The 17182-nt window shown below is 42.3% G+C and overlaps 1 protein-coding gene across 1 annotated transcript in view; it reads right to left on the bottom strand.

Annotated features, from left to right (window-relative positions):
* Positions 1 to 16824, bottom strand: part of LOC143988944 (T-cell surface glycoprotein CD1a-like) — a 58644-nt gene extending 41820 nt beyond the window's left edge. Inside the window, exons 1-2 of the mRNA XM_077488892.1 lie at positions 16684 to 16824; positions 4162 to 4419 (exon numbers count right to left, since the gene is read on the bottom strand). Of these exons, the coding sequence (XP_077345018.1) occupies positions 4162 to 4419; positions 16684 to 16747 (322 nt within the window). The 5' untranslated portion in view covers positions 16748 to 16824. The remainder of the gene's footprint in view (positions 1 to 4161; positions 4420 to 16683) is intronic.
* Positions 16825 to 17182: the final 358 nt, after the last annotated feature.

Genomic DNA, 17182 nt, shown 5'->3' on the forward strand with positions numbered 1-17182 from the left:
AGTCCCACATATGTGGTATCCCCGTACTCAGGAGAAGCAGCAGAATTTATTTTGGGGTGTCATTTCACATATGCCCATAGCATGTGTGAGCAATATATCATTTAGTGACAACTTTGTGAAAAAAAATAAAAAAAAATTAAAGTTTGTAATTTTCCCGCAACTTGTGGCAAAATATAAAATATTCCATGGACTCAAAATGCCTCTCAGCAAATAGCTTGGGGTGTCTACTTTCTAAAATGGGGTCATTTGTGGGGGTTTTGTGCCATCTTGGCATTTTATGGCCTTCAAAACTGTAATAGGTAGTGAGAAGTGAAATCAAAAATTTACGCCCTTAGAAGGAATGAAGGTGGTGCTTGGTTTTCGGGGCCCCGTACGCGGCTAGTCTCCCAAAAAGTCTCACATATGTGGTATCCCCGTACTCAGGAGAAGCAGCAGAATTTATTTTGGGGTGTCATTTCACATATGCCCATAGCATGTGTGAGCAATATATCATTTAGTGACAACTTTGTGTAAAAAAAAAAAAAAAAATATTTTTTTTGTCATTATTCAATCGCTTGAGGCAAAAAAATAAAATATTCAATGGGCTCAACATGCCACTTATCAATTTCCTTAGGGTGTCTACTTTCCAAAATGGGGTCATTTGGGGGGGTTTTGTACTGCCCTGCCATTTTAGCACCTCAAGAAATGAGATAGGCAGTCGTAAACTAAAAGCTGCGTAAATTCCAGAAAACGTACCTTAGTTTGTAGATGTGACAACTTTTGCGCAAACCAATAAATATACAATTATTGACTTTTTTTTTACCAAAGACATGTGGCTGAATACATTTTGGCCTAAATGTATGACTAAAATTGAGTTTATTGGATTTTTCTAATAACAAAAAGTAGAAAATATCATTTTTTTTTCAAAATTTGCGGTCTTTTTACGTTTATATCGCAAAAAATAAAAATCGCAGAGGCAATCAAATACCATCAAAAGAAAGCTCTATTTGTGGGAAGAAAAGGACGCAAATTTTGTTTGGGTACAACATTGCATGACCGCGCAATTACCAGTTAAAGCAGCGCAGTGCCAAATTGTAAAAAGACCTCTGGTCATTTACCAGCAAAATGGTCCGGTCTGAAGGTGGTTAAAGTCCCTTGTTTTATATATGACGCTTTCTCTTTAAGAATTACCACATTCATGCTATTTATCCATTCTCTGCCGGACGGAGGCGACACCGACAACCATCTTAGGGCAATCACTTTCCTTGCCTGAAATAGGCATCTCAGAACCGCCGTCTGTCTGCTTCCCGGGTTTCCAATGACAGTCATGTTCCCCCCCGCTGCAGCGTATTGCCAAGTTGGCTCCACTGATGATGAGAATGGAGGGGATGATGATGAGATGAGGTCACTGACATGACTTGGGTACTGGATAGAGCAGGGGAGGAATGTGAGGGTGAGGCATAACCCCAATGAGGCAGCCATCATGGAAGAGTAGAGAACAGCCACCCTATTGCATCACATTGTAGAGCCCACTTCCCACAGCTCAGCTGTCTGGGTCTTTTTTGGCACATGTGCAGCCGATTGCACTGTTGCAATTTGCAAGCTTAGCCTCAAGCAGATCAGGCATGTCAAAAGCACCAGCCATTTGGGTACCATGTGCTAGACAAAACATTTACCTCCCTCCACAGCGCATTTTCAAGAGCATCTGAAAGCCACACAAAAGGGACACAATTCTGCTCCTCCTCACTCCTCAGCTTTCAAGTCCACCCCTCGCTATATCTCATGACCTCTCAACAGCCTCCACTGACAGGGATGATGACATAGTGAAGGGTGTCACATGTCCTTGCAGCATGTCTGCCAGCAGCTGTAGATTATAGGAGGCAAATTTCTCTGCCCCGGCTGCTGCAGCAAAAATACAGTCACTGCCACCCACATGCCCATTGTCTAAATTCAAGCTTGTCAAAGCTGCTGGCTTTACAACTCCTGCCTTTCTGTCTAGTGGATTCTATCTTCTTCTATGATTTTGTAGAATGCACTGTACCACAAGTCCACTCCAGCTCTGTACCATCACGTGGAAGGCAATGTTGTGGCATCATTGGACAAGGCAATCAGCCACAAGGTCCATGTTACTGCTGACACATGGTCCAGAAAGCATGGTCAGGGATGATATATTTTGTTCACAGCACACTGGGTAACTCTGCTTGTAACTTGGAAAGATGCAGGACAGGTATCAGGAAAGGCTTGCCAGAAGACGAGAGGGTTCCTGCAGGCTAACTTCAGTTCCCCAAACTTGTCTTAGAAAGGATGTGTTAGTGCAGTGCTGATAGATATGCGCATCGTTGCATTATTGTGCGTGGCGCAACCTGTGACAGATGAGGGCGCTAAATGGGCTATTTAAACTGGGTCAGTATTTCCTTGATTGTCCTGTACCCTGTTTATTTGCATCTGATTCCAGTTACCTACCCAGCTGGCTCTGACTACTCCTGCTCTCTGCCTGCACCGACTCCGGCTTGTACCTTGACCATTCTCCAGTCTCCGCATTTGTACCTTATCTGATTACACCAGGTCGGCTTGTCTGACTCTGGTTATGTTCCAGTCCATACGGAGCTATCTAGCTGCAAGCATCTGTCAGCCATTGGGACCTGCTCCTCTGCCGACTACATCCAAGTACTAGCTTATTCCAGTCCTCGGGACATCCGCTGTCATCTGGTATACCACTCAACTGGAAGCCCAGCAGCTAGCACGACTACCGGCATTCGTGCAACTCTGCACTCCTGCATCACCTGTCTGCTCTATCAGGGGGTCCGTGTCAGAGGTATAAGATACGCCTTCTTCTGCATATCAGGCTCTTTCTACCAGGTACATGAAAATAGGGCTCAGTGCTACAGCTTGTTTTGCCACCATGTCTCCATACAGCTGGTGATGTGAGATTTTTCAGCTTTACCCCCTCCTCCTTCTCCATGTCTTCTGGTGAATTGTTCAATGAAACACCAGTACCCCCTAATTGTTTAAGGGGCTATTTAATGAGTCAAGCTAAAATATGCCATGCAGTGCATTTAGCTGGTCTGTCTAGGGGATAGGTGCTGCACTGGAGCCGGAGATTATTTCAGCTCTGCAGGGGCAAGCCCAGTGGTGGTTCACTTTATGCCAGCTGGAGCCAGGAATGGTGGTGTGCAATAATGGCACTAACCTTCTGTCTCCCCTTAGACAGGAAAAGTTGACATGTGCCAACTTGTGTCAGACATCATTCTTGCGACACCACAGAATACACAAGAGGAGGATTCTGGCAGTTTTGGAGGCATTGAAGCATAGGAAGACATACATCAAACCTTAAGAGAGGGTTTTTTGTCCCTAGAACCCCTGGGAGTAGTACATGGCTGGGAGGAGGCAGTTCCTGATACTGTAATCCTCAGTGACCCGAGGACTCTGCTTCTCATGCCTCCGCAATCTTATGGTGCATGGGCTCCCTCATTCTCTGTGAAAGGACCTGAGAACATGTGGCACAGCAGCATGGTGCCACAGCAGCCAATTTTTTCGAAGGAACAAATGTCTAAAAAGTGTTATGTGTGTGTAAAATATTTAAGTACAAATGGTCATTTGTCAACCATTCCCACACTATCTTTCTTCCCTGGGCATTTGGGAAGCTCCACTTGACTGTCTTTTCCCTCATAAATTCTAAATTAGTATGTATAGCCTGTGTCCCTCTCAAAGAGCTTATACATTTTGACCCCATATCTGGCACGCTTGCTGGAGAAAAAATGCTTAAAGTGATTATAAAAGAAAAAATTACAAAAAAATTAAATAATATTTCTATACTTAACTGCTTTGTGCAATGGAATTGCACAGGAGGGGCCCTGATCTTCCTCTTTCCGGGTCCCCTGCCAGTGCCCCTGGCCCCTCTTTGTCCAGTGCCCCCATGGGAAGCCATTTCCCATGGGGGCACTTGTGCATGCTCGCTCTCTGGCTCTTCGCTCACTGGCTTTGATTGACAGCAGCGGGAACCAATGGCTACCGGTTACCCAGAAAAGCCACTGAGACACAGAAGTGAGGGGAGAGAAGAGCTGCAGATGACTGTGCTGGCCAATCACAATATACCTATTGTGAGCGGGTGGTAACTGGTTAATCATGTGACTTCTGCTAAAGAAGAAAATTAGTGCTCCCAATACTGTTACAATCTCTCACCTTCAATTCCAAGCTCCTCATTGATTTTTCTCAAAAGTTTTTGGGTATTATCAATATAACGTCTTAAAAAAATATCAATAAACTTCCAGTCAAATAAACTAAAGTTTGCTTTCGACCAGCTTTGCTTGAATTCAATTGTTCGTGTATCGTTGTGGAATGCTCCTATCTCAATGTCTTCCATTTCCAGGGAGCCCCAGACAGTCTGTATTTCTCCATTTGATAAATAGACATTCTGCATACATGTCATTGTGACAGAGCCTGGGAAAAAAATATGAAGCTATCATGTATATATCCAAGTATGTCTCTCACACAGAGAAAACCTAACAAAAAAAAATTCCAGTACTACGAAAAGTCTCACAAGCAGCAACTTACCTTACACTTTGAAAGTTTGAGTTGATTTAGTGATGAGAACAGGGCCACCGTAAAAAACAAAAACAAAAAAACACTGGGCTCCGTCAAGCGTACTTGATGCCCCAACCCCCCTCCACCCCCCCAAAAAAGCAGCTTTTTCTTCAAGTGTTACTTTTTTTTTTTCTCCAGCCTGTATAAATTTGCTTTGGTTATCCAAAAGGAATACTGTGTTTTCAGATGGGAACAGACATCTTTATTATCCACCAAACGTTATACATTTTCTGAAATCAGAGTCCATGGTCATTGTTGCAATTTTTTATATCACATAAAAAAAAAACGCACATTTTCAGGAAAATATACAGTGCCTTGCGAAAGTATTCGGCCCCCTTGAACTTTTCAACCTTTTGCCACATTTCAGGCTTCAAACATAAAGATATAAAATTTTAATTTTTTGTGAAGAATCACCAACAAGTGGGACACAATTGTGAAGTGGAACGAAATCTATTGGATATTTTAAACTTTTTTAGCAAATAAAAAACTGAAAAGTGGTGCGTGCAAAATTATTCGGCCCCTTTACTTTCAGTGCAGCAAACTCACTCCAGAAGTTCAGCGAGGATCTATGAATGATCCAATGTTGTCCTAAATGACTGATGGTAATAAATAGAATCCACCTGTGTGTAATCAAGTCTCTGCATTAATGCACCTGCTCTGTGATAGTCTCAGGGTTCTGCTGAAAGCGCAGAGAGCATCATGAAGACCAAGGAACACACCAGGCAGGTCCGTAATTCTGTTGTGGAGAAGTTTAAAGCTGGATTTGGATACAAAAAGATTTCCCAAGTTTAAAACATCCCAAGGAGCACAGTGCAAGCGATCATTTTGAAATGGAAGGAGTATCAGACCACTGCAAATCTACCAAGACCTGGCCGTCCCTCTAAACTTTCAGCTCAGACAAGGAGAAGACTGATCAGAGATGCAGCCAAGAGGCCCATGATCACTCTGGATGAACTGCAGAGAACTACAGCTGAGGTGGGAGAGTCTGTCCATAGGACAACAATCAGTCGTACACTGCACAAATCTGGCCTTTATGGAAGAGTGGCAAGAAGAAAGCCATTTCTCAAAGATATCCATAAAAAGTCTTGTCTAAAGTTTGCCACAAGCCACTTGGGAGACACACCAAACATGTGGAAGAAGGTGCTCTGGTCAGATGAAACCAAAATCAAACTTTTTGCCCACAATGCAAAACGATATGTTTGGCGTAAAAGCAACACAGCTCATCACCCTCAACACACCATCCCCACTGTCAAACATGGTGGTGGCAGCATCATGGTTTGGGCCTGCTTTTCTTCAGCAGGGACAGGGAAGATGGTTAAAATTGAGGGGAAGATGGATGCAGCCAAATACAGGACCATTCTGGATGAAAACCTGTTGGAGTCTGCGAAAGACCTGAAACTGGGATGGAGATTTATCTTCCAACAAGACAATGATCCCAAAGATACAGTGAAATCTACAAAGGAATGGTTCACAAATAAACGTATCCAGGTGTTAGAATGGCCAAGTCAAAGTCCAGACCTGAATCCAATTGAGAATCTGTGGAAAGAGCTGAAAACTGCTGTTCACAAACGCTCTCCATCCAACCTCACTGAGCTCGAGCTGTTTTGCAAGGAAGAATTAACGCAAGGGGGCCGAATAATTTTGCACGCCCCACTTTTCATTTTTTTATTAGTTAAAAAAGTTTCAAAAATCCAATAGATTTCGTTCCACTTCACAATTGTGTCCCACTTGTTGGTGATTCTTCACAAAAAATAAAAATTTTATATTAAAAATGGGGGGAGGGGGGAAAAAAAGGAAAGAGGGTGGGACTTTAGATGAAGCACACAGCAAGTAAAAAAGTTGGTCAAGCGACTAGAAAATGACATTTATTCATATTTCATAATCCATAATCCACCATAAAACATTTTGGGCATCAAGCCTCTAACAAACATTTTGGGCATCAAACCTCTATAAGGTGGATCTTAAATAGACATACAATGTATAAAAATGTATCACAATCCGATAGATCTTAACATTTGAAAAAAGCAGCAATGACAATTAATGCATAAAGTACACAGAGTGATAGTAAATTATATTGAATACACATAAAATCAAATTATGTCTTATTATTCCATGATTAATGTAGAAATTAAAAAACGATAAAGGCTCGACGCGTTTCACGGCACGACAACCGCTCATCAGGAGAAAAATCATGGAGTAAATGTCTGCACCCACACACCAGCAGATTAGCATCGAGGATCGCCACAACATCGCAGAGCAAAACTCCAGGTCACCACAAAGGCCAGCATGGGCGATAACACCCACCACAGGCACCTCCAAAGTGAAAATGTGCATGTGTGAGGTGTGAATGAAAATCCCAGAAGGGAGCCTATAGCCAAAAAGTGGGCCATAAAAAAGTGAATATGATCTGTCACGTAGAGCAGATGATGGTCTTTGATGCTCGCTTCATTTAAAGTCCCAAAATTGTGCTCTGCTTATTTAAAAATTTTATATCTTGATGTTTGAAGCCTGAAATGTGGCAAAAGGTTGAAAAGTTCAAGGGGGCCGAATACTTTCGCAAGGCACTGTATATAAGTTTCACACAAACTTAAAGTAAAGTTGCACCCAAAAGAAAGTCATGAATATTCCTAAAAAAATTTTTTTTTTCAGTTTTTTTACTCGCCTCTAAATGGCTGTTGCTAGGGGGTCACTCATAGTCCACCTCCTTCAGTGCCTGGGCTTGTGACATCACTTCTCCTCGGCGCAGGAAGGGCTCAGCTCTACCCCCTCCGTCCTGTCAATCATCTGTGACACGTGACAGGTCCCAGATGATTGCGTGGCCAATCACGGCACGTGGCAACGCTCGCACATGCGCAGTGGGTACCCGGCTGCAAAGCCAGAGTTGGGAGCCCACAGTAACAATGCTAGTGCCGCCAGTCGGAGGTGGAGATGAGTGGGGCTTCAATCTCCAGCATCGCTGGACCCTGGGACAGGTAAGTGTCCGATTTTTAAAAGTCAGCAGCTGCAGTATTTGTAGCTGCTGACTTTTATTTTATTTATTTTTTTAAAGGCAACACCTCTTTAATATAACATCCACTTTTTTAAAATATAAACGATGATGTTGCATTGAGTAAACAGATATCAAACATGTCAACATTTAAAATAAAAAAATAAAAAAATCATCTGTGAAAGGGTGACAAACTTCAGTACCTAAAATTGTCCATAGATGACGCTTTAAAAGCCTTTACGGGTTACCAGTTTACACTTAAAGTGTTACTAAACCCACAACAGTAAAATCAGTCTGTATATACACAGTAAAGCATGCTTATTATACTCACTGTGGAACCTAAGGGGTTAATCCTCCTCATTGTGTAGAAAGGCTGTTTGATCCTGTCTTCTCTGAAACTCCCCTTCTTTCACTGTCCCCAATCCATCTCCTGATAGTACAGAGGCTAGCGAACAAGCTGCACATGCTCAGTTTGATGTGTATTGCTAGAGAATTGTTTTTTTTTCTTGGGAGAGTGCATGTGATCAGTACAGGGCCAATCAACACTGTGTAGACAGAGGGTCAGGGGTCCTGCAGCCTGATAGGACAGTCAAAGCAGAATTAAATCTCCTCCAAGCTTTAACCAGACACTAATAGAAGTCACAAGACTGCTATATACTGCTGATGAGAAAAGGTATTTAGCCGTTTATATTTACTAAAATTATTGCATTTCTGTGTTCTGTGTACTGAAGGAGAGCAGATATGGTGAATGCAGAGTCCTGGGTAAGAATGAGCCAAACACCCCCCTGTTCGGTTCGCACCAGAACCTGCGAACAGACCTAAACTTCGTGTGAACTTTAGAACCCTATTAAAGTCTATGACTCGAACGTTCAAAATCCAAAGTGTTAATTTTAAAGGCTAATATATAAGTTATTGTCCAAAAAATGTTTGGGGACCTGGCTCCTGCCCCAGGGGACATGTATCAATGCAAAAAAAGTTTTAAAAACTACCGTTTTTTTGGGAGCAGTGATTTTAATAATGCTTAAAGTGAAATAATAAAAAAGTGTAATATTCCTTTAAATTTCGTACCTGGGGGGTGGGGGGGGGGGTGTCTATAGTATGCCTGTGAAGGGGTGCATGTTTCCCGTGCTTAGAACTGTCCCTGCACAAAGTATAATTTCTGCAGGAAAAAAATTCATTTAAAATCACTGGCGGCTATAATGAATTGTCGGCTCCCCGTACTACAGAGAACAGTCATTGAAAGTCATTGATAAAAAAAAAAAAAAAGCGTGGGGTTCCCCCAAATTCAATTACCAGGCCCTTCAGGTCTGGTATGGATATTAAGGAGAACCCCGCGTCAAATTTTTTTTTTTTTTTTTAAATGGCGTGGAGTTCCCCCTAAAAATCCATACCAGACCCTTTATCCGAGCACGCAACCTGGCAGGCCGCAGGAAAAGGGGGGGGACGAGAGAGCACCCCCCTCCTGAACTGTACCAGGCCACATGCCCTCAACATTAGGAGGATGCTTTGGGGGTCTGTGACCTCTCAAAGCACCTTGTCCCCATGTTGACCTGGCTGGTGGTTGTGGGGGTCTGTGGGCGGGGGGCTTATCAGAATCTGGAAGGCCCTTTTAACAAGGGGACCCCCAGATCCGCCCCCCCCCTGTTTGAAATGGTAATGGGTACATTGTACCCCTACCATTTCACAAAGAAAGTGTAATTAATTAATTAATAAAGGACTTTCAACGGTGTGTGTTTATGTGTCTTTAACATTCTTTTACACTTTCTTTGTGAAATGGTAGGGGTACTTTTGTACCCCCTTACCATTTCAAATGGGGTGGCTGGGATCTGGGGGTTCCCTTGTTAAAGGGGGCTTCCAGATTCTGATAAGCCCCCCCCCCCCGTCCACAGACCTCCACAACCACCAGCCAGGGTTGTGGGGATGAGGTCCTTGTCCTCATCAACATGGGGACAAGGTGCTTTGAGGGGTCACAGACACCCAAAGCATCCTCCTAATGTTGAGGGCATGTGGCCTGGTATGGTTCAGGAGGGGGGGCGCTCTCATCCCCCCCTCTTTTCCTGCAGCCTGCCAGGTTGCGTGCTCGGATAAAGGGTCTGGTATGGATTTTTAGGAGGAACTCCACACCATTTAAAAAAAAAAAAAATTGGCGTGGAGTTCCCCTTAAAATCCATACCAGACCTGAAGGGCCTGGTAATTGAATTTGTGGGAACCCCACACTTTTTTTTTTTTCTTTTATCAATGACTGTTCTCTGTATTACGGGGAGCCGACAATTCATTATAGCCGCCAGTGATTTTAAATGACTTTTTTTCCTGCAGAAATTACACTTTGTGCAGGGACAGTTCTAAACACGGGAAACATGCGCCCCTTTACAGGCATACTGTAGACGCTCCCCAGGTACAGAATTTAAAGGAATATTGCACTTTTATTGTTTCACTTTAAGCATTATTAAAATCACTGCTCCCAAAAAACTGCAGTTTTTACAACTTTTTTGCATTGATACATGTCCCCTGGGGCAGGAAAATTAGCACTTTAGATTTCTCCCATAAACTTGTACAGGGTGTTCTGTGGCTTTTCGAATTTGCCGGCAACACCCAAAATTGTTCACTGTTCGCCGAACAGGCAATGTTCGAGTCGAACTTGAGTTGAACTCGAAGCTCATCCCTAGTCCTGGGTTTAGTAACACTTTAAAATTTGAGCTCTGGCAAACAAATTATTGCTGTCTAACACGTTTTACATTTATTTATTTTTTATTCAAATATATTGCTATCACAAGAGATAAAACAATCATTGTGGTACCTTGGGCAGTGGCAGGTACTCTTTATCGCAAGATTGAGGGTCTATTAGACTCCTAATCCCTCCTCTGCCCTCGAAGGCAGCTGATCAAACACAGGCTGGTTTGATTGGCTGCTTTCTTGGCCACTACCAGCTAAGTAAAAGCAGAACCAGAACTGGACGTGATGGAATCCTTGTAGCTTCTGGCTTCATTTGCCACAGAGGGAGGGAGAAAAGTACCCAGTTGTACCACACATGAGGCATTGTCACGAATGTCAGAGTGAAAGCAATAATTTTAACACCAGAGGTCATAGAGGTCTAAACTGATAAACTGTAAAGGCTTTTCATCCTCTATCGATAATTTTAGGCACTGCAGTCTGTTCCCATTTTACAGGTGTGTGCAGTTTTAAATGTTAACATGTTTGGTATCTATTTACTTGATGTAACATCATCGTGTAGATTTTACCAAAAATAAAAAATAAAAATGGTAAAATACAAATCACTTAATGTATTTTTTCTTGAAAATTTGCATTTGATAAGTGGCTGTCCAAATATTGTGTGAGATAAAAAAATTGCAGCATCAGATTTTATTTTCCAGAGCCTTTGCTTTCAGAAAATATATAATGTTTTGTGGTTCTAAGAAAATTTTCTAGCAAAAAATGCTGATTTTTAACTTGTATCTGAACAAATTAGAAATTGCTAATGCAGCAAGTGGTTAAAAGGAGAAGTCCAGCCTGAGGCTGGGCTTCTCCTGTTGGTCACAGGAGTGCAAATTCGTTTTGCAATCCGGTGACCCATTTTCAGCAGAGAGTGGACTGAGATCCTCTCTCTGCTGACATCACACAGATCAGTCCAGGCACCACGTCATCCCGGCTCTGGGAGTCTGGACCTGCCAGGTGCCTGGACTGATCATCTGTCACCGTCTCATCCTCTCAGCCAGCCACTGAGACAGCCACTCCCCGCCCCTCCACAGCTCATCGCTCCAATGAGTGTGGAGGAGCAGAGCAGGAGAGCTGCTGACTGACAGGCAGCAGCTCTCCTCTTGGGGGGGTGAGAAAACCGAGCCATGTTCGATCGGTCGGTTCTCAGTGAAGAGATCCCGGGGGGGCAGATGCAGCATCCACCTAGGTAAGTATAAAACTGAAAAGCCCCGTACACACGAGAGAACTTATGTCCGACAGACTTCCGAAGGAGTTCTGCCGGAGTTCTGCCGGAGTTCCGACAGAGTTCTGACGGACTTTTCGACTGAGCGGACTTGGCCACACACAATCACACTAAACTCCGACGGATTTGAACGTGATGACGTACGACTGGACTCGAATAAGGAAGTTCATAGCCAGTAGCCAATAGCTGCCCTAGCGTCGGTTTTAGTCCGTCGGAATAGCATACACACAAGTGAATTTTTCGGAGGGACCGGGTCCAGCGGAGTTCCGTCGGAAAAATTTGAAGCATGTTCCATATTCTAAAGTCCGTCAGACTTTGGCGAATCAAAAGTCCGTTGCAGCCCACACACGATCGAATAGTCTGACGGAATCATTCCGTCGGACTTTGGATGTTCAAAAGTCCGCTCGTGTGTACGCGGCAAAAAAAGCCCAAACCCAGACCTCTCTTTTAAGGACCAGGCAAGGTGGTGTGGTTTCAGCTATATGTGTTGCTCTATAAAAAGGGAGTTTTACCGCCAGGGGCAGACTGACTGATCAGTCCATTCGGCCGTGGTACGAGGGCCTGGCCGCTGAAAGGGGCCTGCCAGCACCACCTGCTGGAACCAGTCCGAGGCCTGGGGACAAAAAATGTGTGGCCACGGGCCCCCTGCAACAATCTTTTCAGGACAGCCCAGGCCACAGCGCTGCCTCGGAGGGTAAGGGAGAGGGCGAGCGCTGCTGGATCACATAGAGCAGGGATCACCCTTTTTACCCAGTGACCACTGTCATTATATGTCCCGACTCCTGCACTGGTTCTTTTGATAGACATCAGACTGGTCCAATGCCGAGATGATGCGACGAAGGAGGCGGGACATCGATGACAGCGGTCGCTGGGTAAAAGGGAGATCCCAGCTCTGTGATCTGGTGGCTCCCCTATCTAACAACCCCCCCCCCCCCTTCACACACACTGACCAGGCTGCATGGAGGGGACACTGGCACATACCTCCCAACTTTTTGAGAAGGGAATGAGAGACACCTATCAGCAACAGTATGCAGGCACAGGACACATCCCATTGCCACACCCCCTTATAAGAGAATTGTACCAAAAAAATTGAAATTGGTTAAACCCACAAGTGCTTTTTTTTTACCACTACTATTCCTTTATACTAGCTTTTGTCATTTACAAATGCAGCCATTTAGAAATCAGATGAAAGATTTAGCGCTTGAAAACAATTTTTGATAGATAAAAAGTGCCAGAGAGACATTGTGCCAAATCAGGGACATCCCCTCGAAATCAGGAAAGTTGGGTGCTATGCTGGCAAGGCTGCATGGAGGGGACACTGGCGAGGCTGCATGGAAAGGGGCTATTTCTAACATAGACCTTCTAACATAGACTCTCAAATGGACACAGAGGACCCCCACATACGCACGCAACATCATTATGTGTTGCGCCGCGAGCCACCATGCACTGGGCCTGCTGCAAACCTTCTAGTTCTACCATTCCGGATAGGGCAAAGGTCGCCGCCTCCCTCCAAGTCCCTCCCTCACCTCGGAAAACATTGCCCAGAATGGTGGAAGAGGAGAGGACACACCAGCCAGCCACTGCATGGCCAGGGTCCCAGCCAACCACCCACGGTGACCCACTCACACCAGGGAGCCTGTCAGCCACAGCAGTGTGCCAGCCAGCCAGCCACAGGAGCCAGCCACAGAGGACGCGGGAGCCAGTCAGCCACAGAGGACACGGAAACCAGCCACAGCTACAGTACCCGTAGTTAAAGTGACACTAAACCTTTTTTTTTTTTTTCTAAACAACAAACATTTCATTCTTACCTCCACTGTGAAGTTTGTTTTGCACAGTGTGGCCCGATCCTCTTCTTCTGGGGTCCACCAGTGGCACTTGCGGTTCCTCCTCGCATCGGTAAACCCTCTAGGAGAAGCGCTCTCCTGAGTCCAGCATTTGCATCTATAGACACAAAATTCGGGACTCGTTCCGCCCCCCACATCATTGGATTTGATTGACAGCAGCTCGAGCCAATGGCTGCGCTGTTATCAATCTATCCAATCAAGAGCCCAGAACCCCAGGCAGAGAGGAAGAGCGCATCTCCACCAAGGGATTGAAGGGCTGGGGTGAGTAAATCAGGGGGAGGGCTGGTCAGTGTCAGAAGTTTTTTCACCTTAATGCATAGGATGCTTTAAGGTGAAAAAAACACAAGGGTTTTTACCATCTTTACGGTAAGAGGAGCGCTAAACAGTGCCAATTTTATTTCTACTTTGTGAGAAGTTGGGGTAGGGGTGAGAATCATAGCACAAGGAGGGGGGCCCGTGAAGACCAGAGTATGTACAAATCCAAGCAAAAGCCATCTTCCTCTATGAAAAACACAAAATTGTGATGGAAAAAAAAAAAAATCAATCTGGACATGGTCATCCATAGTGCTGTATTGTTAAAGTCTTTTTTAAGCCAATTCAGATTTTTTTCCTCAAAATGACTCTCAACACAGGGCCAATTTTACAAAACAGGTTACCTACAAATGAAGAGTTTATATGCTAACCCATTGAAAATCAGCCACATCGCTGCTGCCCTGCTGCTACAAATATTCCTTCTGGTATGCATATTACTTAGGGTCAATTGACAGCGGTAGTAAACTCCATGACACAAAATAAAAATAAATTAAAAGCTTCCTCTTGCAAGATAATATCATAATGTGCTTCTATGCACTGCAAACAAGATACAATATAAACATATATCCTTCAGTACACCTTTAATTTGGCATAATATAAAGAGAAGTTGGATGGGTCAAGCAGTTAAAAAATAAAATTAAAATTAGACAAAAATAAAAAGCACAGAAAAAGCAACATTGAAACATTCAATCATTTAATTGGATTTTCTTTAAGCTATAGTATTATCTCAATTTTTTTTAATTCCGAACTAACATTTAAAAGTTGCCTTTTCTGCAGATTCTAGCTCAACATTCTATCTGTTCCTAATAGTAAGATCCTTCTACTGTTTATTTATTTACTTGTATTTTGATGAGACAGTAAAAAGTTCATGGGCAGAAGTGGAAACACCTTCACTGATTGTGAGATTATCTTTCATACAGCAGTAGTAAATCAGTGCGGCAATGAGTGAATTGTTTAACACTAGGGAGGGGGTTGTAAATTGATGTTCTCAACCCGGGGGTCGAATGATGATTTTCCAGGGGGTCACCGAATCCTGGGCTGTTCCTGAAGCCCACATCCGCTCTCCCAGCCTTTTCGTGGCCGCCCAGCTGGGCTGTTCCTGGAGCCCGCGGCCACCCCACTCAGCCTCTTAGCAGCTGCCCATTCAGTTCACAGCATGGCTGAGGGACAGAGACTAGAGGTCAGCTGACTTGTGAGGAATGTGAAATGGGAGGGGCTGGAGGAGACCCTATCTCCTGATTTCAGCATAGGTGTCACTGCTGCGAGACACCACAGAGCTGGATACACAACACTACCTGTGTGTTTAATGTTGCCATTAAAAGTCCCCACTAGTTCTCAGATCAGCAGATGACCTTGGTCAAGAGCACCTAAGTTGGCTCATCAGCACTGCCACTGATCCCAAATTGGGAGAGAGAGAGAGAGAGACCCTAATATTGTACCATAAGGGGTTTTAATACGGTACAAGTGAAAAGGCACTCAGGGAGCACTAATTGTCCGTGGGTTAGGAGTGCAAATTACTTGTTTTGCCTTGGGTGCTGACAACCCACGCTATGAAAATAATTTTACTGTTAGTTGTTATCAAGGGGTCACGGCACTAGTGGGTTGAGATGCACTGTTCTGGAGCCTTCCAATCTCATTCTTTGAAAGAGCAATTCATGCTTGGAATAGACTTTCAGTAAAGGTGGTGAGTCAGTCAACAGTTCAAACATATTTGGGACAAACATAGATCTATACTAAAAAAAAAAAATATAACAAAAACAAATTTTATTATAATATATATATCCAAAGCAGGTGGGGTGAACATCACATCGGTGGCTTCAATGTGCAATGCAATCAGACCATCCCACAAGTCATATATACAAGAAATGTTCAAAGGATTACTGCACAAAACATTTATTCAAATAAAAAAAAAAACAACGTATCCAAACCATATGTACTAACATTTGTTCTAAAAATACTATACCAAATTAATCTCTTTTTACCTATTTAGGATGAATTATTCATGTGTAGTTTATCTATGAGGATTTTATAACAAATGTTGATACATATGATATGGATAAATTGGTGGAAATTGATTATATTGTCGTCATCATCATTTTGTTATATTAAATAGACAAAAAGTGCAGTGCTGGGTAATAAACTAATAATTAGTTAGTTTAGTTTAATTCGTTTATTACCTAGCGCTACACTTTTTTGTCTATTTTTCTTTGTGCCCTATATCAGGGTTATAGTGCTTATTTATTTATTCATTTATGTATTGTTTATTTCACACCTAGCGCAATTTTTTTCTTTTTTAATTTTTTTATATTAGGCTGTTGTTATTAAGATGCCTGGAAAGTAATGCCTGGGATTGTATCAAGCTTCCAGTCATTTCACTGCTTTTGACTGAAGAGACAGCTGTGTAGATACAACTGTGGATGGTCACCTATTTGATTCCAGGTATTTATGAATGCATATGTAAATACTGAGATGTGTTTTTCAAATGTTGATGTGTTCTATTTTTAGGTTTGAATAAATGTTGTGTGCAGCAATCCTTTCAATATATATATATATATATATATATATATATATATATATATATATATATATATATATATATATATATATATATATATATATATATATATATATATATGTATATGTATATATTTTTATTATTATTATAAATAACATATGGAAAGTTTAAAGGATTGCTGCACACATCAACATTTGAAAAACACATCAGTATTTGCACACACACACATAATATTATATATTAATATATATTAATATATATATATATATATATATATATATATATATATATATATATATATATATATATATATATATATATATATATATATATATATATATATATATATATATGGCTGACTAGATTAGATGGACTACTTGGTCTTTTTCTGCTGTCAGACTTCTATGTTACTATGAGTAGTAATTATAACACATTGATGTAGTTTGATGATCTAAGTTATGATGTATAATGAACTTATTGTACATGAATATAATTAATATAAAACAGATCCATGTTATTTTCTTACCTGCAGCTGTAATGCTCAGTGGTACGAGAAGGGATAAAATAAAGCATGGGATAAGAACCTTCATCTTGCTTGTTTAAAAATGCTGTGAGAAAAAAATAAAATATATTAAAATATTATAATAAAGAGGAAATAAAACTTGTGTTTATATTCAGCAGTATAAAAGGAATTCTTCTTATGACTGTACTGTGGAGGAACAAGAACAAATTTGGTAACACGTGGCTCATGTGGTTGAACTCTGAGCAACCTACTGTCTACTGGGTAGGTTCCAATGTCTATCAGGATCATGTGAAAGACCCCACATGTCATAAGGTTTACCTAAACCCAAGAACAAAAAATACATACCGTATATCAGCATTAAAGATTAGCTGAACCCCAACCCCCCCCCCCCTCCCCGGTTCGGATCGCAGAAGAACCTGTGAACAGACCTAAACTTTGTGTGAACTTTAGAACCCTATGGGACGTTCAAAATCAAAAGTGCTAATTTTAAAGGCTAATATGT

The sequence above is a fragment of the Lithobates pipiens genome, unplaced genomic scaffold (genome assembly GCF_037356315.1).
Source record: "Lithobates pipiens isolate NorthernLeopardFrog02 unplaced genomic scaffold, aLitPip1_a1.2 Scaffold_1, whole genome shotgun sequence".
Taxonomy (NCBI): Eukaryota; Metazoa; Chordata; class Amphibia; order Anura; family Ranidae; genus Lithobates; species Lithobates pipiens.